The sequence below is a fragment of the Lepidochelys kempii genome, chromosome 20 (assembly GCF_965140285.1).
Source record: "Lepidochelys kempii isolate rLepKem1 chromosome 20, rLepKem1.hap1, whole genome shotgun sequence".
NCBI classification, from domain to species: domain Eukaryota; kingdom Metazoa; phylum Chordata; order Testudines; family Cheloniidae; genus Lepidochelys; species Lepidochelys kempii.
The window spans coordinates 8,197,417-8,224,846 of NC_136399.1; the positions used below are offsets into that span (position 1 = coordinate 8,197,417).

Genomic DNA, 27,430 nt, shown 5'->3' on the forward strand with positions numbered 1-27,430 from the left:
CAGGGAGCGGGGGAGGCTGGGCAGAGGGGATGGAGGCGGCAGGGAGGGAGGGAGTCTGGGTGGAGGGGATGGGAGCGGTAGGGAGTGAGGCCCAGCAGAGGGGATGCATGCTGTGGGGAGGGAGGGAGGTCCAGTGGGGGGATGGAGGCCATGGGGAGGGAGGGAGGCTGGCTGGGCAGAGGGGATGGAGGCGGCAGGGAGGGAAGGAGGCTGGGTGGAGGGGATGGGGGCCATGCGGAGGAAGGCCAGGTGCAGGGGATGGGAGCGGTAGGGAGTGAGGCCCAGCAGAGGGGATGCGGGCTGTGGTGAGGGAGGGAGGCCCAGTGGGGGGATGGAGGCCATGGGGTTGGCAGAGAAGGAGACCTGCCAGCAGAGGGATGGGGATGACAGGGAGGGAGAGAGGGAGGGAGGCCCAGTGGGGGGATGGAGGACAGCGGGGTCAGTCAGTTGCTGATGCTCCAGTCTCTGTTCCTTACTCCCAGGTTTTGTACAAGAGCCGGAACAGAACTGGCAGCTCCATTTCGGAGACCAACGCTCAGCTGTCCCTGGGCAGCCGGAGGGACACCGGTGAGTGAGCCCTGACACAGTGCTATACACACTGACACACATGTACACACACACACGTGTATGCGTGCATTCATACACACACATGCACACTCCCACATGCACACTCCGACTCACACATGGGTACAATCACATACTCACACATGTACGCTTACACGTGCACTCTCACATACATGCACGCCCACATGCCACCTGTAGCCCCCTGCCCAGTGCTGTGTGTGAGCCATGCTGCTGTGGGCTGCGCAGATGCAGCTCTGGGGAGGAAGCGCTCTGAGCAGAGATGTCTTGGGTGTACCATGGCTTCCTCTGTGCTGCGTGTGCTGATCCTGAGAGATAGGGCCAGGCTGCTTCCTTCCCCCTCCCCACCCCCCCGGGGCTCCCAGCTGCCTCGGCACTGATGGGGGAGACGCCCCAGTCCAGGGATCAGCTGGAGCGATGGGGTCGTGGTGCTGGCTGTTCTGTGCCACACGGAGAGGTGAGTCAGGGCAGCCCCACCCAGCTTGCCCTCCATGGGCACCCCAGCCACTCCCACCCCCAGGCACCTGCCCCCTTGGTGCTGGGAGCAGGGGCATTAGGAGCCATCCCCTGCCAGCCGCAGCTGCTCCTGCTGGGGCTGAGTTTGGCCTGAAGGGGAGCACGCCAGCTGGGCGGGGGGTGCAGGGGCAGGGAGGGGGTCTGCTCTAGCAGTTCCATTTGGGAATTGGTCCTTTGTCCCTCCCCTGAGCTCAGAGCAGACTGTTGGAGAGACGTTATGGGGGCAAAAGACGCTATTTGGCAGCTGCTGGGCTCCACCCCAATGGTGGCTGCATTACAGGGGCAGGGATAGCTCCACTGTATCCACAGGCAGGATGCAGTGCCAGGACACTTGGCAGGTGGGGAACTGGGGGCATGTGGAGGTTTTTATATTACTAATGGGAGCAGAGACTGGTTTTATTGATTTTGCAGCTGTGTTGATTGCACTGTGACCAGAAGGCAACATGGTCTAGGAGTCAGGGCGTGAAAGTGGGAGCAGGACTCCTGAATTTTATCCCTGGCTTGGCCAGGCTTTCTGGGGGACCCTTGGAAAGTCACTTGACCCTCCCTGTTTCCCTGTCTGTGATGGCACCGAGCTTTGTGCACCTGCCAGATGTGGCTTGGTCTCATCTCACCCCTACTATGCTCTGGGTATGAACCCCAAATCCAGCAGTTAGTGCCTGCGTGAACCCCCTTCCCTGGAGCACATGCAACCCAAATCTTGCAGCACAGGGCTAGTACCTGAGAGCTGGGCAGTGACACCACCCACCAGTGGATGGCACTGCTGTCCAAAGGGGCCGTGTGACAAAGTGGGACCCATGGTTGTCCCCAGGGTCCTACCAAGTGCTGGGAACTCAGATGACTTTTAAATTTGGTGCTGACCCTTTAAAAAACCCCACCCCCTTGCTCTGAGAAGGGGCTGGGTACCATCTGCTCCCCCCACTGTCCTGTCTTGCCTATTGGATGCCAGCTCCCCCATCCCCTGTCCTGCCCACCCCTGGGGGTCAGCTCCCCTACTCCCTGCCCTGCTCTGCCCCGCCCCGCCCTGCCCCAGGGGTTAGAATCATAGAATCATAGAATATCAGGGTTGGAAGGGACCCCAGAAGGACATCTAGTCCAACCCCCTGCTTGAAGCAGGACCAATTCCCAGTTAAATCATCCCAGCCAGGGCTTTGTCAAGCCTGACCTTAAAAACCTCTAAGGAAGGAGATTCTACCACCTCCCTAGGTAACGCATTCCAGTGTTTCACCACCCTCTTAGTGAAAAAGTTTTTCCTAATATCCAATCTAAACCTCTCCCACTGCAACTTGAGACCATTACTCCTCGTTCTGTCATCTGCTACCATTGAGAACAGTCTAGAGTCATCCTCTTTGGAACCCCCTTTCAGGTAGTTGAAAGCAGCTATCAAATCCCCTCTCATTCTTCTCTTCTGCAGGCTAAACAATCCCAGCTCCCTCAGCCTCTCCTCATAAGTTATGTGTTCCAGACCCCTAATCATTTTTGTTGCCCTTCGCTGGACTCTCTCCAATTTATCCACATCCTTCTTGTAGTGTGGGGCCCAAAACTGGACACAGTACTCCAGATGAGGCCTCACCAATGTCGAATAGAGGGGAACGATCACATCCCTCGATCTGCTCGCTATGCCCCTACTTATACATCCCAAAATGCCATTGGCCTTCTTGGCAACAAGGGCACACTGCTGACTCATATCCAGCTTCTCGTCCACTGTCACCCCAGGTCCTTTTCCGCAGAACTGCTGCCTAGCCATTCGGTCCCTAGTCTGTAGCTGTGCATTGGGTTCTTCCGTCCTAAGTGCAGGACCCTGCACTTATCCTTATTGAACCTCATCAGATTTCTTTTGGCCCAATCCTCCAATTTGTCTAGGTCCTTCTGTATCCTATCCCTGCCCTCCAGCGTATCTACCACTCCTCCCAGTTTAGTATCATCCGCAAACTTGCTGAGAGTGCAATCCACACCATCCTCCAGATCATTTATGAAGATATTGAACAAAACCGGCCCCAGGACCAACCCCTGGGGCACTCCACTTGATACCGGGTTCAGCTCCCCCACACCCTGCCCTGCCTAATACCCCTACCCCCTGCCCTGTCCAGCCCCCAGTGGGGTCATCTCCCCCACACCCTCCCCTGCCTAACACCCCCCACCCTGCCCTGTCCTCCCCTCCCAGGGGGCCAGCTCTCCCACAACTGGCCCTGCCCAGCCCACAGTGGGGTCAGCTCCCCCACCCCTTGTGCTGCCCACCCCCCACCCCGGGGGTCAGCTCTCCCACTCCTTGCCCTGCCCAGCTCCCCCCCCCACCCAGTGATTAACTTCCCCACACCCTTCCTTCCCCCCCTCCCCAGGCTCCTGTTCTCCCATCACACCCTCCCCATTCCAGGTGTCCGATCCCCTCCTCAGCCCTGCCCCCAGTGCCTGCTCTCCCTCTGCTCCCGTCAAGGGCATCCAGATCTGGGATGGGGCCATTTGCAGAGGGTGGCTGAGCCCCAGGTGACGCTTTCTGAGCACTCAGGCGCTGGTGCTCTGTGCTGAGCCTCTTCCTGTCGGTGCGGCTGGCTCTGCACCCCCCACTTCCTCCCAGAGCAGCTCGACTGATGCGGGGAGCGGGGCAGGAACTGGGACTGGGGGGGCTTGATCCCCTCCAGGGGCAGCGGTAACCCCATTCCTGCCCCCCACCCTGGGAGGCTCCGGCCCTGGGTCAGACATGCCTAAATGGCAGCCCCACAATCTGCCCCCCAGGATCCTCCAGACCCCCTCGCCTGGGAGACTCCCCCAGGCAAACAAACAAGCAAGGAATCCCCTGCTCTCCCCTGCATAGCAAGGGCCTCACCATGTCCCCAAGGCAGGACCTGCACGGCCCCTAGTGGGATACAGGTCCCATTGCTGGGCTGCAGTGGGCTGCATCTTGGAAAGCAGTGACTGGAAGGGACTTCGGGGGTCATGAGTGCCCAGGAGCTGCCCGTGCGATGCTGGGGCTGGGAGGGCTAATGCCAGTGTATAGACAGAGCTATCGAGGAGCAGTAGGGAGGAGTCTTACTGCTGGATCCGGCACTGGGGAGCCCATCACTGGGCACTGGGGCCGGTTCCTGGCCTGCTGCTCCTCAACTCCTCTGTCTACACACCGGCATCAGCCTTCTCAGCCCCAGCATCGCACGGGCAGCTCCAGGGATCCTGGGAATCAATTCTGCATGAGAGGGGAGCTGTGCACGCCAGGGGTGATGGATGTGGAGGCTGCGGGGGAGGGGGGGATGCCACACAGAGCAGGGGCCAGGGGAAGCTCAGAGCCAGAACAGTCACCGAGAAAGGCAGAAGGGACCAAACCTTCCTGCTTTGGTCCCTGAGCTGCCCCCTAAGGGCCGGGGTTGGGGTAAACGGCCCTTGTAGGCCAGTTATTCCAGAGGTGGCCATGAAGGGGAGCTCTGTATCTTTCTTGGGAACATCTGGTGCTGGCCAGAGTCAGTGGTGGGAGACTTCTATCCGCTCTGATTCAGCATGGCAATTGAGAGCTCAGGATTGAGGGGCACGAGAAGATCTAGGTGGGGGACGGGACGGACAGGACTGGGATAGCAGGGGGCTATGGGTTGGGACCAAGGGGCATTAACAGAGCTGCAGGGGAAGCCCTGATCTGGGTTAGCAGGGGGCTGCAGATCAGGATTGAGGGGCACCGGCTGAGCTGTGGGGAGAGCCCACAGCTGGGATACCAGGGGGCTGCAGACCAGGACAGAGGGGCACCGGAAGAGCTGGGTGGAGTCCTGTGTGCAGTGACATCCCCAAGTCCAGTGGCCATTCAGGCTCCAGGGCCCCTCTCCCAGGTACCCAGCTGGTTTGGTTGACTCCCTCCTGCCCCTCTGACCCCCCAGCACTGTCCTGGGCTCACAGCCCTTCTCCAGTCCCCTCCCTGAGCTGACCCCCCAGGGGGCTGGGATCTCTTGCTGAGTCTGGCTGATCCTTGTAGATCTCTCCTCCGAGGGGAAGAGCTCACCCAGCCCCCGGGCCCCAGGGAGAGGCACCGAGAGCGACATGTCAACCGGCTCCCAGTTCAGTAACGTGAAGGTAAGAAAATCCCAGGTGCTGAGGTAGGACTAGAATCTTGCCCCCACCCGGGGAGCTGGGAATGGGAGAGGAGACAGGCCCCAGGTGTCACACCCCATGGACATAACTCCGGAGAGGGACACAGATCCCAGAGACGCTCACACACCTCCCTGGGGACACCCAAGGACGCTCACACACGCCCATATGGCTATGTAGGCGCACACAGAGACCTGGACCTTGAGCCCAGCGGCCATGCAGGCTCCCAGGTGCCCAGCTGGCCTGGTTGACTCCCTCCTGCCTCTCTGGCCCTCCAGCACTGTCCTGGGCTCACAGCCCTTGTCCGGTCCCCTCCTTTAGCTGTCAGGGTAGCTCTGCTCTCTGCCCCCACCCCGCAGGTGGCTATGTTTCAGCACTGGCTGAGTGGCATGAGAGCCTTGTTACTGTTGGTTATTCCTCATCCTAGGGGCTGCTATGGAAGAGGCTAAGAGAACGGAAGGGCCGGACTGCATCCAAGCCCGACTCCCCAACAGCACCCCCTATGGACGGTGACAGGTACACCACTGCTGCCCCTGGCATGAGAGCAAGATGCCTCAGCTCCCCTGTATAGGGTATAGAATAGAATAGCAGCCCCTGGTGAGCAGGGTGCTGGGGGTTCCCCCCCAGACAGGACTGAAAGTGTGGATGCCCCTGGGAGCTGCCACCACCCTGCAGCCTCCTCCCTTCCCAGGCCTAGGGCAGGTCATCCCCATGTCCACCAGGGGCCCTGCTGCGAGTGTGTGCCCCCCCCCCCGAGGCCGGGGCCTGGGCAGATGGGTGGAATCACTCTGCACAGTGAGGAACTGGGTACAGCACTGCCAAAGGATCCTGTGCACATTTATCCACGGCAGCAGAACCCCCCTGCCCCTAGGCCACCCCAGTGCTCTGGGCACCAGGGGAGGGGGCGGGCATGGGCAAGTGCTGATCACTGCTCCAGGAGAGGCTCTGGACTAGGCCCCCTTGCTGTGAGCAGAGATTGGGTAGGGACCGGCAGGAGGGCTGGGTGGGACGTGACCGGCTCCTTCTCCTCCCCAGGCTGCCGAGCCGGCATGGCTCCCGTGAGTCCCTGCTGCCTGCACCAAGTGCAGCTGAGCTGGATCTGAGTGGGGAGGACGTAGTGATCCGCCCGCTGCACAGCAGCATCCTGGGCGAGAAGTTCTGCTTCCAGGTAATGCTGCTGCTGGGCCAGGGACTCGGGGTGGGTCTCCCTGCCTCCCCCATGCTCCCAGGGCACCTCCCAGTGCACAGCACCCTAGGGACCAGACCCTCCAGGGCCAAAGAGCATTGTTGCCCTGGGGCACCAAGGGCAAGGACTGAATACAGGTCACCTATGGAGCAGCACAGGCCCTAGCTCCGAGGCACCGGCCCCAACCCATGAGCACCAGCCCTGTCCTTGGAGCGCAGGACAAGCCTGAGCAGATTCCCCCTCTTCCCCCATGGCAATGCTGGCCACTGACCCAGCATGTCCCAGCACCAGGTCCCCGCGCTTTACAGCAGCTGTGCTCCCCTGTCACGGAGTCCCCAGGCGATGCTTTGGAACTGCTCCCTACAAAGCCAGGCAGGACTCTGGGGAAGTCTCCTTTCTGTGAGCAGCCTGTCTTCAGGACACACAGCTCACACGGCTTCCACCTTCCTGGGTCTGACCTCGGAGCATTCCGCATCCTCTGCCCCTCCATGCGCTTCCCACAGCGAGTCCGCCCAGGCAGGCTCCTGGGGAAGCCAGAGGGTCCTGCCCCCCAACTTCGCAGTCAGATGTGACTCTCAGCCAGCCAGTAAAACAGAGGTTTATTAGACGACAGGAACATGGTCTAAAACAGAGCTTGTAGGTGTAGAGAACAGGACCCCTCAGCTGGGTCCATTTTGGGGGGCAGTGAGCCAGACAACCCTGTCTGCGCTTCACTCCATGTCCCCAGCCAGCCCCAAACTGAAACTCTCTCCAGCCCCTCCTCCTCTGGGCTTTGTCCCTTTCCCGGGCCAGGAGGTCACCGGATTCCTTTGTTCTCCAATCCTTTAGCTCTCACCTTGCAGGGGGGAAGGGCCAGGCCATCAGTTTCCAGGAAACAGGGTCTTGGCCATTCTTTGTGTCCAGACCCCTGCACACACCTGCCCTGTAGGGCGCTGCAATGATCATACACCTTTATCCCACCACCTAGACACTTAAGAACTGCATAGGGGAAACTGAGGCACCCCACACTCTTCAGAGGAAACATTAAGAACAGTCCCGCTTCCTTACATCCCCCCACTGACAACCTCCCCATCCCCATCCCGCAGATAATCAACGCTGAGGGGAGCCGCTGTTTCGGCTGCACGTCGGTGGCTGAGCGGGACCGGTGGATTGAGAACTTACGCAGAACTGTGCAGCCCAACAAGGTGAGATGGCATCAAAATGCCAGCTGTGGACCGACTACATCCCCCGAAAACACCAGCTGGGGAGTGGCTGCGTCCCCCCTGAAACACCAGCTGGGAAATGGCTATGTCCCCCCAAAATGCCAGCTGGGAAATGGCTTCCCCCCTCACATCAGCTGGGGAGCGGCTGTGTCCCTCCCACACGTCAGCTGGGGATGGGGAGTGCAGCCACTCCCATCTGCACCGGGCACAAGGAATTCACGCTCTGCCAGTTGCCCTTCACATCACCTGGTCCCTCAGCGCCCCCCTACCATTGCCCTGCCCCACAGCACCCCAGCTTTCTCCCTCCCCGCGAGCTGCTCCCCCTCCATATGAGCAGGGAAGCTCTCCCTTTGCCTGCATTGCCGAAGCATGTCTGCACCCCTCACACTGTGCCGTTTCCCCAGGACAACTGTGAGCGTGTGGAGAACACCCTGAGTCTCTGGGTGTATGAGGCCCGAGACCTGCCCCCCAAGAGGCGCTACTTCTGCCAGCTGCACCTGGATGGCGCCCTGTACGCCCGCACTACAGCCAAGCCAGCGGGTGCGGGCGGGGCCCTCTTCTGGGGCGAGCTCTTCGAGCTGGCCACGCTGCCCGCGGTGCGGGAGCTGCGCATCAGTGTGCTGCGGGAGGAGGAGGGGCGACGGCGGGAGACCAGCCCCCTGGGCACCGTGACCATCCCACTGGGGGAGCTGGCTGCCTCACGCCAGCCCTTGGAGAAATGGTACCTGCTGTGTGGAGCTGCCCCCAGCCGGGCACCTTCTCTGCGGCTGCGCGGACGCTACCAGGAGATCCAGGTGCTGCCCATCGTGAGCTACAAGGAGTTCGCCGAGTACATCACCTTCCACTACCGAGAGCTGTGCGCCGGGCTGGAGCCTGCCATCGCCGTGCGCCACAAGGAGGAGCTTGCCAGTGCCCTGGTGCATGTGCTGCAGAGCACGGGCAAAGCCAAGGTATGGCCGAGCCACTGGGGGCTCTCTCAGCCCCAGGACATCTGAACTGTACAGGAGAGCCTGAGCCAGAGCCGGCTCAGCAGCCCCCATGTGGGCCAGCGAGCCCTGCTGTGCTCCGAGGGGCAGGAGCCCGGGAACAACCTGCTGCAGGGGGGCAGGGAGCTGTTCTGCAGGGCTCTGGGGGGGAATTCCCCCTGCTGCCCCAGGATGTGGGTGGTGGGCTGCCCAGCATCACCTCCAGGGGTATAACTGGGGGGCTCAGCCCAGAGAGGAAGGGCTCTCCTGCCTGGGGGGGAGGACTGGGGGTGGCACTGTGATGGGGCATGTGCTGGGCAGTGAGTCACTCACAGGCCCCTGGGGGAGGGGAGCTAGGGTCCTTCCCCAGCTGCACAGCGGGTGGCTGCTGCCCTTTGTGCCTGGAGAGGCAAATGGCCATTAGCAGCACCCCCTCCCTCACCCCACAGCCAAACACAACCCGGCGATGCTGCAGCACTCCAGGCTGAGTGTGTGCTGCAGGGATGGGGCATGGTTGAGCCCAGGGCTGGGGTCAGGGGTGGAAAGTCTGGATCCCAATGACTCCAGCCCCTCTGGCCCCACAGGCATTTCTCATCGACCTGGGGGTGGCAGAGCTGAACCGCTTCGACGACAGAGAGGCACTGATCTTCCGTGAGAACACGCTGGCGACCAAGGCCATCGACGAGTACATGAAGCTGGTTGGGGGGCAGTACCTGCTGGACATGCTGGGTACGGGCCAGCCAGCAAACACACTGCGGGGGATGGTAACGGTTGGCTAATGCGCTTGGTAGTGCGGGACCTACGGGCTGATGGGCTAACGTGTGTGTGTCTGTGTGTGTGAGAGAGAGAGAGAGATGGGTCAGCTGGCTAACGGGCTGGGGGGGAAATGGGTTGGCGGCTAGCCCACGGGGTGTGTGTGTGTAATGGGCCAGTTGGCTAACACATGGGGAGGGGGGGGTAATGGGCCAGCTAATGCACTGGTGAGTTTGTAGTGGCAGGCTAATGCCCCAGGGGGCAATACGCATTGCAGGGGGGCGTGCAGAGAGAGGATGCTGGCTTTGGAGCGAGATGGGCCTCCAGGCCCTGTTCCTTGCAGCACGTAGCTTTCTCCCTTCTGCCATTGACGTCCCCCTCCTGATCCCTCAGCCCCCATGGCCAAGTGCGTTTGCATCAGGCTGAGCTTTGGCCCTTCAGCTCTGATCAGAGAGTCCCGGCTCTGGCCACGCATGGGGCAGGGGCAGCCAATGTCATTCTTAGCCAGGCTCAGACCTCACCCAGCAGAAGGCAGCAATAGAGTGCAGCTGTTAACACACGTACACACCCGTGCACGCACACCTTTGTACACATCCACACTTGTACACGTGTGCATACACACATGCTTACACACGTGTGCACTCTTGCATGTGCACATAGAATCATAGAATCTCAGGGTTGGAAGGGACCCCTGAAGGTCATCTAGTCCAACCCCCTGCTCGAAGCAGGACCAATTCCCAGTTAAATCATCCCAGCCAGGGCTTTGTCAAGCCTGACCTTAAAAACCTCTAAGGAAGGAGATTCTACCACCTCCCTAGGCAACGCATTCCAGTGTTTCACCACCCTCTTGGTGAAAAAGTTTTTCCTAATATCCAACCTAAACCTCCCCCACTGCAACTTGAGACCATTACTCCTCGTTCTGTCATCTGCTACCATTGAGAACAGTCTAGAGCTATCCTCTTTGGAACCCCCTTTCAGGTAGTTGAAAGCAGCTATCAAATCCCCCCTCATTCTTCTCTTCTGCAGGCTAAACAATCCCACTCATGCACACACAGACACTTGTACAAACACACACACACGGACTTGTGCACACACATACTTGTAGATGTACAAACGCACACACTTGTACACATGCACACACATGAGCCCACTTGTACATGTATGTGCATACACGTGCATGCGGACTCTCATATATTCACACACAAGGGGGCACATTCTTTGGGGGTCTCCAAATGGCCAGCTGGATAGTACTATGCCCGTTGTATCCTGCCCGGCCGCAGTCCTGGCACTGCATCTCTGGACCTCCCCCGCACCCTCCAGGCTCCATGTCATTCTGGGCTCTTCCATGTGTGTTGCAGGGGAGGCTATTGCCCAGTTCTACGAGTCGGAGGACAGCTGTGAGGTTGACCCCAGCAAGTGTGCAGCCAATGATCTGTCTGACAACCAGAACAACCTGCGGCAGGCATGCGAGGAGGTCTTCCAGAGAATCACCAACTCCTGCGAGTGAGGGAGAGCCCTCGGGGGACGTGGGGCTGGGCTTGCTCGAGGGAGAAGGGATGGGACTTGGCTTGCAGAGAGGGAGGGGCAAAAGCAGGGCCAGTCTTGCCTGGGGGGCAACGCAGGGCTGGGCTTGCCTGGCTGGGGGAAAGGAAAGGGGTAAGCAGAGGCTCAGTGTCCTCCCACATGGACAAGTCCCAGCAGCCCTGTGATGCTTTCTTGCCACCCTGTTGCCTTCAGTGTAAAGGAGTCTTTCTTATGGTAGCTGGGAGTCAGCTCCCTGGCACCACCAGCCTTCCAGCCACTCGCACCGTATCCTCAGGACTTTGCCAGTACTATTGTGCTTGTAGGTTAACAGTCAGGGCCCCCCATCCCTGAGCTCCCTTTGAAGAGCGTAGTCCTGTAATATCCAGCCCCTGTCACTGGGCACTCGCCAGCATTACTAGGCTCGCTGTCCCTCAAAGGGAACAGTGCACACACCAGCTGGTTTGGTTCAGCTGAGGATTCACACTGCCTAATACCACAGCACTGAGGTACGTTTATGATAAAACAAAAATATGTTTATTTCCAAAGATTCAAAGACTCGGATGAGTCGTGAGAATATTGGAGGCAGAACTGGGTACACAGATAAAACAAAACATGAACTGCAATCCCAGGCCCACACTCACGCATGGTGGCCTTTCTTGTTTAATAAAGTAGATTCTCTCCCACGGATACAGTCTTTGACAGAGCTGCTAGTTTTCAGTCACAACCAGGATCCAGGGTTTCATGACTCCCCACCCCCTTCAAGGGGTTTCCTCAGCAAATGAGTACTCAGATGTCCTTTTGCTTCTCTTTAGCTTTCCCCAAACTCACTGTTTTGTCCCCCGAATCCAGGCTGACCCATGTGGTTCCCTTCCTGGGGTTCTGGTCCCAGGGAATGTTCCCACACTCCTGTTTGTTGCATAGCCCCCTGTCAACCTGTTTTTCGTGTTGACTTTCACACTTAAATGGGGTCCCCATTGTGTTGGCTTTACAATGCATCATCTACATCAGAGGTAGGAGAAGAAACATACTGTGTCTGGCAGAAAACCTGTGCGTCAGCTCTGCCTGGTTCCATAGTTTAGAATGTACTGTAGTAGATACACATAATTTCTTACGCACTGACTGTACGTACATCTCCCAGTGCTTAAAATGACCAATGTGCTATAAGCTTTCATTTGACATCCCACATGACACTCTCTGCCGATAAATACTATGACAACAATGTATTAGGTGCAGTGAGTTTGTCAGGCCTGGTAGGCGTTTCTGTTACAGACCAGGGAACCCTTTGCCAGTTGACACTGAGGTGTAGTTAGGGTCCCAAGCCCGCACTGTGGGTTCCCCAAAACTCCCGCTGACCTAATGTCTCTCCTTTCCTGACCCCAGTAGCTGGGCTGGGCCACAGAAAGGATTTCCCCCGCCTCAGCTCCTGTGGGCTCTGTGGGGTGTCCTGGTGGGTGGCCATGGGGCCTGTTTCTCCCCAGCTAAGGCCACTGCAGGGGCAGCAGAACCCCAAACAGCCTCCCTCAGGGCTGCCCGTTCACAGGGAGCCTGTGTTCCGTGGGGCAGCCCCAAGGGGAGGGAGCCACTATTGGACAGGTTTTGCCAAGAGCCACGGCCCTAGAGTTGGAGGTGGGGGGTCTGGAGGATTGCCCACTAAGCTCCCATCACCCTGAATCTGGGTGGGAGCTGGGCCAACACAGTAATGGGCAGCCATGCCTGACCTCAGGGGGAACAAGGGACATGGGAGCATGAGCAGAACATTGGGGTGAGGTCCGGCTCTGAGACCCCAGGGGCAGCACTGGCCCCTGTGGACATGGGGAGGTTAACCCCTTCTTCCCCAGGCTGTTTCTCAGGGAGGCACCGCGAGGACCTCTGGTCCTATTGGCTGCCAGGGATTGTCTGAGAGATGCTGGTGTTTAGCTGGCACTGTCCCCCTCCCCCTCACCGTCTGTGCCTTTCTCCTCAGTGCCTTCCCAGCTGAGCTCAGCGAGATCTTTGCAGCATGGCAGGGGGAGTGCCTGGAGCGGGACAAGGAGGACATTGGGCAGCGGCTCATCTCGGCCTCACTCTTCCTGCGCTTCCTGTGCCCGGCCATCATGTCCCCCAGCCTGTTTGGCCTCACCCAGGAGTACCCAGATGATGCCACCTCCCGCACCCTCACCCTGGTGGCAAAAGTCATCCAGAACCTGGCCAATTTTGCTGCGTACGTATCATGGCTTGGCTCTGCCCAGGGCCCTGCCCCTCTGCAGGGTGATCCTGTCTGTATCACAACTCAGCTCTGCCCATAGCCCTGCCCCTCTGTGGGATGATCCCATCTATATCACAGCTTGGCCCTGCCCAGGACTCTGCCCTTCTGTGGGGTGATCCCATCTGGATCAGAACTCAGCTCTGCCCACGGCCCTGTCCCTCTGCGGGGTGATCTTGTCTGTATCACAGCTCGGCTCTGCCCCTCTGTGGGGCGGTCCTGTCTGTATCTTGCACGCAGCTCTGCCCTGTGTGGTGTGGACCCAGCTCTGGGTGAGCGATCTAGGCTGTGCCCCGTGTTACTCCAAGTCCCTTACCTCAGTTTGCCTGGGTCTTCCCCTTCCTACTAGCAATTCAAGGGCCTCTGTCAAGGAAAGGAATTGGGGAAAGGTGCTGGGTTTGCATCTCCCTGGGGGATGAAGAAACTTTGGGGGGTTTCTGTAGAAATGTGGGGTGATCCCAGCTGGATCCTACCCCTGGGCTTGGTGCTTGGCCTGAGCCACTGGGAGATGTGGGCTGGGAGGTTCCTAGGAGGCAGGGGCTGAATCCAGGTCACTCTGAGCTCTGGCCCAAGTTGAAGAGCTGTAACCCAAGCCCCAAAGAGCTTTAAGAGCCTGAACAACCCCCAACCCCAATCTCCATCGCTCAGGCCTTCGAGTTGTGGTGCTGGGCTCCGGCCCTGGGGCCCATGGTGCCAGGATCCGCTTATTTGCCAGGGGCCCAAAGTCACATTATTAAAAGAAGCAGGAAAAACCCTTCCAGCCACCTCAACTAGCAAAGGCCGCGCAGGAACCCCAGGTGGGTCACCTCGAAATGCATGTGCACTCCAGAGCAATTCAAAAGGCCAGTGCTGTGTAACCCCTGGGCTTCCCCCTCACACACATTTGCCCCCCATTATCATAGTCCCTGAGCACCTCACAGTCACCAGTGCCCTTCTCCTCCCTCATCTCCCTGGGACAGGGCTACTGTCTCCATGGGGCTGAGGGGACCTGAGGCACAGAGTGACTTGGCCACACAATGAGTCTGTGTCAGATCAGGAGCTTGATCCCAGGTCTCCTAACTCCTACACAAACCACAGGGCCATCCTTCAGCTACCAGCGGCTTCTTGGCTATGGTTCCCAGTAGCCCTGACAGCCCCAGTGCTAGCCAGTGCACATCACTTTGGCAGCGTGGGGGGTGGGCTCAGTTTCCCTTGCAGAGTCAGCTTCTCACTTTCTCCTATGGTTTGTTTGGACCATTCACCCAGCAGCTGGGCAGAGACACTGGGCAGAAGGCAGGGAGATGTGGCTGTAATGCCCCCAGGGGCAGGGGCACTAGGGCAGTGTGATTACCTGTATCTGTGGTTCCTCTACCAGGAGAGGGCAGCATAAGGCTGTGGCATTCCCATGTCCAGCAATGCTAGTCACAACCCCACACCAGCTGCGTGCTGTCCCCTGCAGATCAGCTGATCAGTGTGGGACTGTTCAGCACGGGCCAGCTCACCTGACCCTGGGCCAGCTCACCTGACCCTGGCTCCTCGAGCTCACCTGTGTGGATGTGTGGGAATGTGCTTGCCCCGCCCTGAGCATGACACCCGTGCCGTGTGTGTGACGCCCACACTGTGTGCGTGACACCAACGCTGTGCGCATGATGCCCCTGCTGTGTGAGTGATGCCCGGGCCACGTGCGTGATGCCCACGCAGCACCCCCATGTGCGTGACATCTGTGCCGTATGCATGATGCCTGCACAGTACCACCGTGTGTGTGACGCCCGGGCCGTGTGCGTGACACCTGCGCCCTTTGTGATGCCCTCTGTGCGATGCCCGCGCAGCACCACCGTGTGCGGGACGCCCGGGCCGTGTGCGTGACGCCCGGGCCGTGTGCGTGACGCCCCCGTGGCACTGTGACTCCCGCAGGTTCGGCGAAAAGGAGGCGTACATGGGGTTCATGAACGAATTCCTGGAGCACAACTGGAGCCGCATGAAGTTGTTCCTACAGAGCGTGGCCAACCCAGACAGCAGCGCCCACCTGGTGGCTTACGACGGCTACGTGGACCTGGCGCTGGAGCTCTCCACCCTGCACTCGCTGCTCTGCGACATATTCACCAGCCTGGACCAGGTACTGCAGGCTGGGGGTGGGATGCAAAAGCGCCAGTTAGGTAGGGCAGAGGGGGGCTGCCCCCTGCCCCCCAGTTTCATACAGGAGGGGGGCTCCCAGGCGGCGCTCTTAGCTGCTCAGCATTAGTGTGAAATGTGAGTTCTGCAGAGGTGCTTCTCCCAGCTTGTGTCCCTGTGGCAGGGAGTCAGTGTTTTGTTTACCGACAGAGGCAGGGTGATTAAGACAAGAAAAGGCTGGTAATTAAATTAAGGATCTGGAAGTCGTCAGATGAACAAAATCCAGGGGGTGGGGGGGATTGAAGAGAGAATGCAGGGGACTCAGAAGACATACAGCCAAGCCTTCTGAGCCAAGGTTACATTCAGAAAAGAGGAAGATGTGAGGGGGATAAGTGAAAAGAAGGGGCCAAAGCCCAGGGAAGGGATAGCAGTGGTATAGAGAAGTTCCCCCTCTACTTGTGGTACTTATGTGGCCCCAACACCGTAGTATCTGAGTGTCTCACATGACAGCCCCTCGGTGAGGTCGAGCCGTGCTGTTATCCCCATTGTACAGATGGGGCACTGAGGCTCACACAGACTAACAGCCAGATTTTGAAAGGTATTTAGGCACCTAGTGGGATTTTCAAAGGCTCCTGGAAGAAGAGTGAGGGGGGATTTGATAGCTGCTTTCAACCTTCACTAACAAGGTCAGCTCCCAGACTGCTGCGCTGGGCATCACAAAATGCGGAAGAGATGGCCAGCCCTCTGTGGAGAAAGAAGTGGTTCGGGACTATTTAGAAAAGCTGGACGTGCACAAGTCCATGGGGCCGGACGAGTTGCATCCGAGAGTGCTAAAGGAATTGGCGGCTGTGATTGCAGAGCCATTGGCCATTATCTTTGAAAACTCGTGGCGAACGGGGGAAGTCCCAGATGACTGGAAAAAGGCTAATGTAGTGCCAATCTTTAAAAAAGGGAAGAAGGAGGATCCTGGGAACTACAGGCCAGTCAGCCTCACCTCAGTCCCCGGAAAAATCATGGAGCAGGTCCTCAAGGAATCAATTCTGAAGCACTTAGAGGAGAGGAAAGTGATCAGGAACAGTCAGCATGGATTCACCAAGGGAAGGTCATGCCTGACTAATCTAATCGCCTTCTATGATGAGATTACTGGTTCTGTGGATGAAGGGAAAGCAGTGGATGTATTGTTTCTTGACTTTAGCAAAGCTTTTGACATGGTCTCCCACAGTATTCTTGTCAGCAAGTTAAAGAAGTATGGGCTGGATGAATGCACTATAAGGTGGGTAGAAAGTTGGCTGGATTGTCAGGCTCAACGGGTAGTGATCAATGGCTCCATGTCTAGTTGGCAGCCGGTATCAAGTGGAGTGCCCCAAGGGTCGGTCCTGGGGCCGGTTTTGTTCAATATCTTCATAAATGATCTGGAGGATGGTGTGGATTGCACTCTCAGCAAATTTGCGGATGATAATAAACTGGGAGGAGTGGTAGATACGCTGGAGGGCAGGGATAGGATACAGAGGGACCTAGACAAATTGGAGGATTGGGCCAAAAGAAATCTGATGAGGTTCAATAAGGATAAGTGCAGGGTCCTGCACTTAGGACGGAAGAACCCAATGCACAGCTACAGACTAGGGACCGAATGGCTAGGCAGCAGTTCTGCGGAAAAGGACCTAGGGGTGACAGTGAATGAGAAGCTGGATATGAGTCAGCAGTGTGCCCTTGTTGCCAAGAAGGCCAGTGGCATTTTGGGATGTATAAGTAGGGTCATAGCGAGCAGATCGAGGGACGTGATCGTTCCCCTCTATTCGACATTGGTGAGGCCTCATCTGGAGTATTGTGTCCAGTTTTGGGCCCCACACTACAAGAAGGATGTGGATAAATTGGAGAGAGTCCAGCGAAGGGCAACAAAAATGATTAGGGATCTGGAACACATGACTTATCAGGAGAGGCTGATGGAACTGGGATTGTTTAGTCTGCAGAAGAGAAGAATAAGGGGGGATTTGATAGCTGCTTTCAACTACCTGAGAGGTGGTTCCAGAGAGGATGGTTCTAGGCTGGGCTTGTGCGGATGTCCTGACTCGCCTGCCAGCTTAAATAGCACCTGGGCGGGATCAGCTCTGACTCACCAGGTGGACCCCTGCAGCCACTGGTTTGTCCCCCCTCCGGGGGCAGCAAGTGTATCATGACTGGGGAGGAGAGCGATAAGGGGGCAATTTCCTCTTCCGCCCAGGAAGAGAAACATTCAGTGGGGATGTGAGACTGGGCTGCCCCTCCCCCAAAAGAAAAACCAACACCCCCCCCCAAACTGTGTCTCTGCAGAGAAGGATATTGGCCCAAAAGAAGCTGTGGGGGTCCCTGACAGAGCCCTCCCAGAGCTGGGTATTGAATCCAGGGGTCCTGGCTCCCCGCTCCTACTCTAACTACTAGCCCCCACTCCATTCCAAAAGCTGGGGATAGGACCCATGAGTCCTGACTCATGAATCACAGCTGACTGGAGCTTCAGTTCCTGAACTCCTGCCAGGGCAGAACTTGAATGAAATTAATTTTGTAAAATTCAGTCTGAGTCTGACTGGCTTCTGCCCCAGATCACTGCCCCTACCAGTCTTTGACCCAGGCAGAGCTCCCCCTGGTGGACACCTCAGTGTGACACACCATGTGCCCCATACCCAAAGCCAGGAGTCCACTGGTGGGCTGGCACAGGGTGCCTGTGGGTTGCTGCTCAGCCATCTCCTCTGGGGCCAGGTGATGCTGAGCTGGCACCTGTGGGCTCAGGTGTGGGAGGAAATGAGGGGCATATGTGATCTTGTGTGCGGTCTCTCTCTCACAGTGGTTCCCCGGTGTTCACCTTCCTACACCTGCTCCTGCCAGGCGGGCAGGCGCAGTCTCAGTGGTAGAAGAGGACAGGACAAGGAGTAATGGTTTCAAGTTGCAGTGGGGGAGGTTTAGGTTGGATATTAGGAAAAACTTTTTCACTAGGAGGGTGGTGAAACACTGGAATGCGTTACCTAGGGAGGTGGTAGAATCTCCTTCCTTAGAAGTTTTTAAGGTCAGGTTTGACAAAGCCCTGGCTGGGATGATTTAATTGAGGATTGGTCCTGCTTTGAGCAGGGGGTTGGACTAGATGACCTCCTGAGGTCCCTTCCAACCCTGATATTCTATGATTCTATGAACTACCTGAAGGGGGATTCCAAAGAGGATGGATCTCGACTGTTCTCCATGGTACCAGATGATAGAACAAGGAGTAATGGTCTCAAGTTGCAGTGGGGGAGGTTTAAGGTTGGATATTAGGAAAACCTTTTTTCACCAGGAGGGTGGTGAAGCACTGGAATGCATTACTTAGGGAGGTGGTGGAATCTCTATCCTTAGAGGTTTTTAAGGTCATGCTTGACAAAGCCCTGGCTGGGATGATTTAGCTGGGGTTGGTCCTGCTTTGAGCAAGGGGTTGGACTAGATACCTCCTGAGCTCCCTTCCAGCCCTGATATTCTATGATTCGGTGTTTTGTAAATCCCACTAGATGCCTAGCTGCATCTTTGGGTGCCTAAAAACCTTTGAAACTCTGTCCCTAAGGCACTGACCTCAGGTCACACGGAAGTCCATGGGGGTTGGGGGGAGTAGAACCCAGGTCTCTCAGGGCTAGGTCCCTATCCACTGGACCAGCCTTTCTCTCTGCTGCATGCTGCAAAAAAGAGGCCTCTGATGGATGGGAGCAAAACCAAGAAGGCCAGTTCTCTGAGATTCCAGCAATTGGTCCCAGGTGATTGGGAAGAGTGTCATGGTTGACAGTATCAAAAGCAGCACAGAGGTCAGGAAGGATGAAGAAAGAAAGAGAATGAGATTCAGGTGAGAGGAGAACGCTTAACCCCGAGGGGTGGCAGGTTCTGCCCTGTGCTGGGATGTAGAGCAATAGCTGCTATGCAATTTTATATTTTAACTGAAAACCATTTGTTTTGTCATGTTTTGTCCTGAGGTTGAGAAAAGGAAGGAATGAGAAAGTGTCATATGAATATCAGATGTGATTATATATCAAATTCTTAAGGTTTCAGCTGTATTCAGGCCAATTCCAGAACAAAGAACAGAAATTTGTCCACAGAGTCCATAAAGTCAACCATTATTGTCATGATTTGTGTTATTCACTGGGCACGATCTGTGTGCTCAGCACTGTTCAGAATATCCCAGAAAATGTAGTCCCTGAGCCAGTGCATATCAGATGTGTAACTCTGGATAGATGGCTCAGATATTTAAGTATGAAGTGTGTAGTTATTGACCCCACATGTTATCACATGGTCACTGTGATGTTTATAACTAGGAGTGGAGGCGCTGATGACAATAGAAGTTTTACTTGATTAAGGACTAGAAGATTTGATCCTCCAACTTTCTTTCAAGAGGAAGAGCTGCCCAGAGCTCCAGTGCCTCTTTATTTTCCTTTCCTACCTGCAATGGCCCTGATAGACCTCAGAAGTCTCAATTTTCCCTCGGACTTTAAAATGTGGAATTTTCTTGGTGTTTGATTTAAAATACTCTCCTTTGAAAACTGCAATTCAGTTGCTGGAGTGTTGTGTTTCAGAGCCTTCTGGAAAGTCACTTGCCTTTAAACAGAAGTGCACTGTTGCCAGCTCTCATGATTTCGTCATGAGTCTCATGATAATTATTGTTTTCCTTAAAGCCCCAGCTCCTGGAGTCAAGTGATATGTGATGATTTCAGCCTTCATTCTTAAAGAAAAATGAAGTTTCTTGCCCTTGTGGCTGTGGAGAAAGCTTCAAAATGTGACCCCAGTGCACCCTAAAGGCTCAAAAAGCAGAATGTGAATAAAAAGAACTCCACATCTATTATTTTACATAATCTCATTATTTTAAAGCCAATCTCATGATTTTTGGTGAGCCTAATTCTTGATTTTTGAACATTTGGGGTTGGCAATACTATGAAAGTGACTTGAAAGTGTCAGTTTCACTCCTGTTTAAAGTCATTTTCTACTCTATTATTTGTAGTGGGGTAACTCTTCTAGAGCCCCAGGCAGGTGCAGTATAAACTCACAAGGCCTTGCCCTAATAGGATGTTTCCAAAAGTTAAATGATCTATTCAAAGCTTGATGAACTGCAAAAAATTGATAGAAAGTCATCTAGGTTTTTCTACAATTGTTTCAATTGTTGTAAACAAAAGTTAGTAACAAAGTAAGAATATACATTAATTTTTTAAACCTGACCAGTGTCCCTTAAGTCAGTGGTTCCCAAACTGGGGTTCGTGAACCCCTGGGGGTTAACAAAATGTTACAGGGGGTTCTCGAGAAAAAATTCCTTAATGGCGGACAGAGCTGTCCCTAGGGACTCCAGGCAGCACGGGGCCAGCAGCCCAGAACCTTGGGGACTTCCATGAGTGAAGCAGATCAAAGCAAGCGTATCTATCACACTGAGGAGATTTAAACTTCAAGACTCCTTTTACGAAATAGAAAGGGAGGTGGATATTTTTTGCTGTTTTTAAAATTAAATAGGCTGCTAGTGTTGTTTTTAAATTATTATGAAGAACAAGTTTAAACTTTGTTTTAGTGTGCATTGTTTGCCTGGACTGCTGAAGACCTGAATGCTTGTGTAGGAAGAACTCTTTGAGTTGGCTTCTTAAATACCTTCATGCTGTTTCACATCTGATACTCCTTGATGAAACATAGGAGCCAGAGGTGCCAGTATGGGGGGCAATGAGGGTCACCTGCGGCCCCCGCGTTAGCGCCCCCCCACGGGTCCCTCCCCTTTTTTCCCTCGGCCCCTGTGCCCCCCCACTTTTTCAGCAGTGCCCCCCCAGGTCCCACACCCCTTTTTTCTGTTGGCGCCTCTGATAGGAGCCTTGTCTTATAACAGGCTTAATCAAAAGTGAGATCTTGGAAGCTACAAAAGTGAGATCTTGGAAGAGTTGCCATTTTCATAATGTAATAAAAATACTGTGATGATAAATCATAATTAATAAATAGTGTGTAATAAGCATGTCATAAAAACAAATATCCAAGATCACTGCTTTTATAATTTATGCTGAGGTAAGGGAGAAAATCCCTGGAAATATTCATTTTTAGGAGGGGGTTCATGAGACTAGACATTTTAGTGAAGGGTTCGTGGGTTGTTAAAGTTTGGGAACCACTGCCTTAAGTGAATTGACACAAGATGTCAGAATAAGTATTAGAGCTGAGCGGGTCTAATATTTATTAAATTTTCTTTCTTTATATAGGAATTAGATATTATTATCTGATGGGAGAGGGATAGCTCAGTGGTTTGAGTATCGGCCTGCTAAACCCAGGGTTTTGAGTTCAATCCTTGAGGGGGCCATTTAGGGATCTGGGGTAAAAATTGGGAATTGGCCCTGCTTTGAGCAGGGGGTTGGACTAGATGACCTCCTGAGGTCCCTTCCAACCCTGATCTTTTATGATTCTATGACAGGAGCACTGTATCTAATTTTCAGAGTAACAGCCGTGTTAGTCTGTATTCGCAAAAAGAAAAGGAGGACTTGTGGCACCTTAGAGACTAACCAATTTATTTGAGCATAAGCTTTCGTGAGCTACAGCTCACTTCATCGGATGCATACTGTGGAAAGTGTAGAAGATCTTTTCATACACACAAAGCATGAAAAAATACCTCCTCCCACCCCACTCTCCTGCTGGTAATAGCTTATCTAAAGTGATCACTCTCCTTACAAGAGTAATCACTTTAGATAAGCTATTACCAGCAGGAGAGTGGGGTGGGAGGGAGGTATTTTTTCATGCTTTGTGTGTATGAAAAGATCTTCTACACTTTCCACAGTATGCATCCGATGAAGTGAGCTGTAGCTCACGAAAGCTTATGCTCAAATAAATTGGTTAGTCTCTAAGGTGCCACAAGTACTCCTTTTCTTTTTGTATCTAAGTTATTATCTGCAAAAAAACAATAAAGTTTTCAGGTGCCCAAGTAGCCTTTGGAATCACGGTTAAAGTTTCCCCCCTGCCCCTACCAAAATCTGAAATGGCGCCCCTGGTGGGATGGGAGTGCATTGACAGAGCACATCTGTCCCCTTGTGGCCAAAAGGTAGAAAGGGCTTATCCATGGCAGGGTCCCACAGCCAGCGGCCGGTGTCACTGTGTATGTCTGGAACCCGCCAGCATCCTTGAGGGGTCTACCCAGCAGCTCCATCAGCGGAGACCGTAGGACCTGCATGGGCTGCACTGGGTTGGTCTGAGCTGGGAACTGTCTCCCCGTGGCTGTTCCAGTTGGAACCATGCTCAGCTGGACCCAGCTGGGCATCGCCACCTTGATGTGCTGATGGAAGCTGCGCTGAGCCGACCCAGCTGGGCATTGCCCCTGTGACACTTTACACCGGTACCCAGAGTTGGGTGGCACCTTGCTGGGTTCAGCTCCCTGACTCCATCAGCCATTGGCAACACAAGCACTGCCCTCTAGGCCTCTGAAGACCCTGCTCTCTCTGCCGGTTAGCGATTGGGACACCCCAGCCCCCAAAGCCCCTGAGTGTGTCCCTGGAGTGTCCAGCCCCTGGTCCACTGGAAACTGCAGTATTCAGGTTGACTGCTTCCAAAGGAACAATCCACCCCTGCTTACCAGTCCCACCTCAGATCAGTGCTCTGTTTAACACACAGCACAGATATAGCTAGAGTGAAATCCACAATAGTTTCACTTAACAAAGCACAGATTTGAGTAATAGCAAGGAGAAGGATTGGAAACTAATGGCCTCATATCAAATAAAATCATAACACATTCTAGGGCCTAGACTTAGTTAGCAAGCTACTCTCCTGGCTAATCAAGTATTGCTCACTAGAGCTTGACAGCCAGGCTGGTTGTGACCTTTTTTCATGAAGCAAACCACATTGCCACCTCAGTGAAGGATCCAGGGCATCTCTTGGTACCCCTAGATACATCAGAGCAGTCCTTCATCCTTATTCCTAAACAGAACAGCCTTGCTGATTGACTCTTCTATGGCTTTCCTCTCACCTTGATTTTGCAATCTTGATTAGCATCCAGTTAAATGTGAAAATAGACCTCTGGGAAGCAGACAATACGCCAGACGCTTGCAACCAGACAGGGAGATAAGCATCTGTTACCTCTGTCCCCTGGGTGTGCCAGTCAGAGCCGTGCTGAGTCGGTTCCGGCTGGGCATCGTCCTCTGGCCACGTGTTGTAGCAACCAGGCAAAGTACTAACAAACTTCAACTTTATTTTTAAAGTGGAAACCTCTTTTCCAAGCTGCTGCTGCACCCTCAGTAGCTCTCACGCTGCCTCCTCAACTTCCCCCACTCCTTCCGGTTTCCTGTCCTTTCAGACTCCCAACAGCCAGTGCTCCCAATTCTAATAGTTACAAGCAGCATCTAAACACCACATTCCCTCCTCTCTTAAGAAACTCTCCCAGTTAAAATAAACATTGTTGATCTAACCACAGGAACAAATATGAAACAAGACACTATACTGTTGGCAGAAATATTACACTGAAAACACTGTAGATACTACATAACATAGTCCCTAGTCCAGACAGGTGGTCGTCTGGGTCTGACAGGCCGTCTCTCAAGCCCCGGTTCCAGTGCAATGTCTTGTTGTGTTGATACTACGGTGAAGTCATCCAGTGCAGGCTTGGCGTTGGTGTAATCTTGGTGCATAGGCAGGTGCAAGATAAGAAGCATTCCATACCCCCCCATCAGAAAGTCGATAGGTGTAAGGTCCCTTCTTCTCTATGATTTTAAGAGGAGCTGTGAACTTATGGTCTCCTTTGCGTAAAATTCCAGGTTTTCGTATTCTAATGAAGGAACCACACTCAAACTTTGGTTCCTTAGCACCCCGCCACTTGTCTGTGAAAGCCTTATACTTTGCTTGGTTCTGTTCAACTGTTTTTCTCACATCATCCTCGACTGGGGCATCAGGTTGTGCCTTTAACAATCCAGCAATGTTCAGTTTAGTATTCATCTGTTTCCCATGCAGTAACTCTGTGGGTGATCTTTGCGTTGTGGCGTGTCGTGTAGCCTGGTATGTTTGCAAGAAATCAGTAGTGAAGGTTATCGACAATCGCCCTTCCAGTTTAGCCGTTTGCAAACTCTCTTTCAAACTTCTGTTAAACCGTTCGATTTCCCCATTGGCTTGAGGGTAACATAGGGATGACTTTCTGTGTAAAATGTTCCTCTCTGCTAGAAAAGTTTCAAACTCCAGGGAAGTAAATTGACTACCATTATCTGAAACCAGTTCTTTGGGGTTACCTTCCCTGCTAAAAACTGAAGAGAGGAACTAATTACTGTAGCAGAAGAGATTTGTGATGTAAACGCTACCTCAGGCCATTTACTGAAATAGTCTATTAAGGTGATGGCATAACGGCAGTCACTTGGAGCAGTATCAAAGGGTCCTACAATGTCAATTGCCACTTTTTCCCATGCAGATTCAGGAAGAGGAACAGGCTGTAATGGAGGGGTACATGTCACTGCTGTCTTATCATGCATTTGGCAAGTGACACAGGATTTTATGAGTGCTTCAGTTTGAGAATCCATCCCTGGCCACCAATACAGATTCCATAGTCGTCGTTTGGTTCTGACAATTCCTTGATGAGTATCGTGTGCCAGGTGTATGAGTTTTGGCTGTAATTCTTCTGGCACAAGTAGCGGGTGTGCACCTCATAGCACACAGCCATCAAGCAAAGAAAGTTCATCCTGAACTCTAAAATAAGGCAGCAAAACTGAGTCAAGGATTTTAGGGTTACTGGGCCATCTCTTTGTCAGAAATTCCCATAGTTTTTGTTGAATTGGACACGCTGAACAAGCAGCTTGAAATTGTTCTCTTGTGACTGCAGTAAGAGTGCTTGTAATAAGTTCAACTACTACATCCTCATCCTCCTGTGGTCCATCTGGTGAAGGCAAAGGCAGGCGAGAAAGGCCATCAGCTACCACATTTTGGTTTCCAGGCTTATATTCCAGCTCATAATTGAAAGAGAGTAGTCTTGCAGACCATCTAGCAATACAATATCCTGCTCTTCCCTGTCCTTTCGTGGTGAGCAACGTCGTCAAAGGGCTGTGGTCCGTGCGCAACTTGAACGTGTGGCCCCACAGGTAAGTTCTCCATTTTTCAGTAGTCCAGACACAAGCACGTGCTTCTTTTTCGACTGTAGAATATTTCCTCTCAGCATTACTTAGTGTCCTTGAAGCAAATGCAACAGTCCTCTCTGTGTTGTCCTCATGAAGTTGTGTGAGGACAGCCCCAAGTCCATAATCAGAAGCATCAGTAGTTACAATTGTGGGCAAAGCAGGAGTGAATAGTGCAAGTACTGGACTATGTACAATCAAGTCTTTCACCGTTTTGAAACTAGCTTGTGCATCCGTTGTCCACACTAAGGTTGAACTTCCCCGTAGTAATTCTCATAACGGTTCAATGACCGAAGCATAATTGGGAATGAATTTTGCATACCAGGAGGTAAGACCCAAGAAGGAACGTAAGGTTTGCAAATCTGTTGGAGGAGGAGCATTTGAAATTGCCAGGATATGATCTGGATCAGGTTTTAGTCCAGCTTGTGAAATTGTATGCCCCAGAAAGGAGAGTTCAGTTTGTCTAAATTTGCATTTGGACCTATTGAGCTTGAGGCCTGCTTTGCTGATGCAGTTTAGTACAGACTGCAGGTTATTGTCATGCTCCTCCAGTATTTCCAAACATGATAATATCATCCAGATAGCACTGAACTCCATGCTGATTCTTCAGAATCAATTAAATCATTTTTGGAAGGCACTTGGGGCAGATGCGAGACCGTATGGAACACGTTTAAAATGAAATAGTCCCTCATGTGTAATAAATGCTGTGAGGTCTCTGCTATCTTCATGCAACATAATCTGGTAGTGTGCGGTCTGCAAATCAAGAGTAGAAAACATCTTTGCTCCACGGAGTTCTGCAAATACTTCTTCTATGTGAAGAAGAGGATGGCTGTCAATCACAATAGCTTTATTTAGCTCCCTTAAGTCCACACAAAGGCAAATGCCTCCACCTTTCTTCTACATCACTACTATAGGTGAAACCCATTCCGAGGGGTTAATCTCTTCAATAATGTCCTTTTGAACAAGTTTTCTAAGTTCCTCTGAAACAGCTTCCCTGATTGAAAATGGTAAGCGCTGTAATTTCTGTCGTACAGGCATCACATTATTCTGCATTTTAACTTTATGCGGAAACCCATAAGCACAGCCGAGTTTCTCCTCAACCTGGTGTTGGGTCCCAGCTGAAACTGGTGTGTGTACCACAAGAGTGCTTTGCTGAGGAAGATCAATTCATCCATTAACTACCCTGAGATTTAAAGCAGCCAATAAATCTCTGCCAAGGATAGGAGTGCCTTTGTGGACAATGTAGAACTCTGCAGTTATACAGCAATCACCAAAAGTAACTATTGCTGGCAGGCAGCCATGTACTGGAATATGGTTTTTCAAATAGCACACCAAGTGAAGATTGGGTTCAGTAAAAGGCACATCTTTAAAGTAATGCAAATAGATGGAATCAGGTAGTATAAATACTGCTGAGCCAGTGTCCAACATTAGCTGAACAGAGTGTGATTTGCCTAAGGGTATGTCGGAAACGTTTACAGTGCACTTTATTTGTTCTGGAATATGTGCAGTAGTGATTTTGTCCACGCTCAGCACAGTAACATCTGGTATTGTAACTGCATGCACCTGTTGATTGAACTGGTTGCTGTGACATACTTTAGCAAAATGCCCAATCTTTTTGCAATGATTTCACTGAGCTACTTTTGCCGGACATCCTGTGTAGCTTGCAAGGTGTTGTGGGGATCCACAGTGAAAGCATACTTTTACTGTATTTTGAATTTGCTGATTTGGTGGTTTTCCATTAGTTTTCCTCTTGTAATTGTTTGTCTGCAGCGATAGTGAACTTTTCTGCAAAGGAGTCACAGCCTGGACTGTGCCTCCTGTATCCATGCTCATTATTTTGGCTTCAGCTGTAGCTGACTCAATCTGGGTAGCAATGGTTATTGCTTTTTCTAGTATAAATTGTGGTTCTAGAAGTAAGCGTTCTCTTACACGAAGCATGGTTGTTTTCTCAATGACCTGGTCTCTAATCATCTCATCTGCCGTATTCCCAAAGTCACAAGTTACAATCAGACTCCTCAGGGAAGCAATATACTGCATTATAGTCTCCCTTGTTTTCTGCTCATGCTGGCAAAATCTGTAGCGATTAGCTACTACATTCACTTTTGGCACAAAAAAGTTCTTTAATGCAGTGAGTGCAATCTCATATTTATCGTCTGCAAGGGGAAAAGTGTGAAACATACATTGCCCTTCTGCTCCAAGGCAGTGGATTAGCAGAGAACGCTTTCTTACTTCAGATA

The 27,430-nt window shown here is 53.3% G+C and overlaps 1 protein-coding gene across 1 annotated transcript in view; it reads left to right on the forward strand.

Moving 5' to 3' along the window:
* Positions 1-27,430, forward strand: part of RASAL3 (RAS protein activator like 3) — a 51,367-nt gene that overhangs the window by 12,986 nt on the left and 10,951 nt on the right. Inside the window, exons 3-12 of the mRNA XM_073318741.2 lie at positions 483-567; positions 5,048-5,145; positions 5,588-5,676; positions 6,196-6,328; positions 7,432-7,530; positions 7,953-8,498; positions 9,098-9,242; positions 10,625-10,769; positions 12,754-12,990; positions 14,926-15,127. Of these exons, the coding sequence (XP_073174842.1) occupies positions 483-567; positions 5,048-5,145; positions 5,588-5,676; positions 6,196-6,328; positions 7,432-7,530; positions 7,953-8,498; positions 9,098-9,242; positions 10,625-10,769; positions 12,754-12,990; positions 14,926-15,127 (1,779 nt within the window). The remainder of the gene's footprint in view (positions 1-482; positions 568-5,047; positions 5,146-5,587; positions 5,677-6,195; positions 6,329-7,431; positions 7,531-7,952; positions 8,499-9,097; positions 9,243-10,624; positions 10,770-12,753; positions 12,991-14,925; positions 15,128-27,430) is intronic.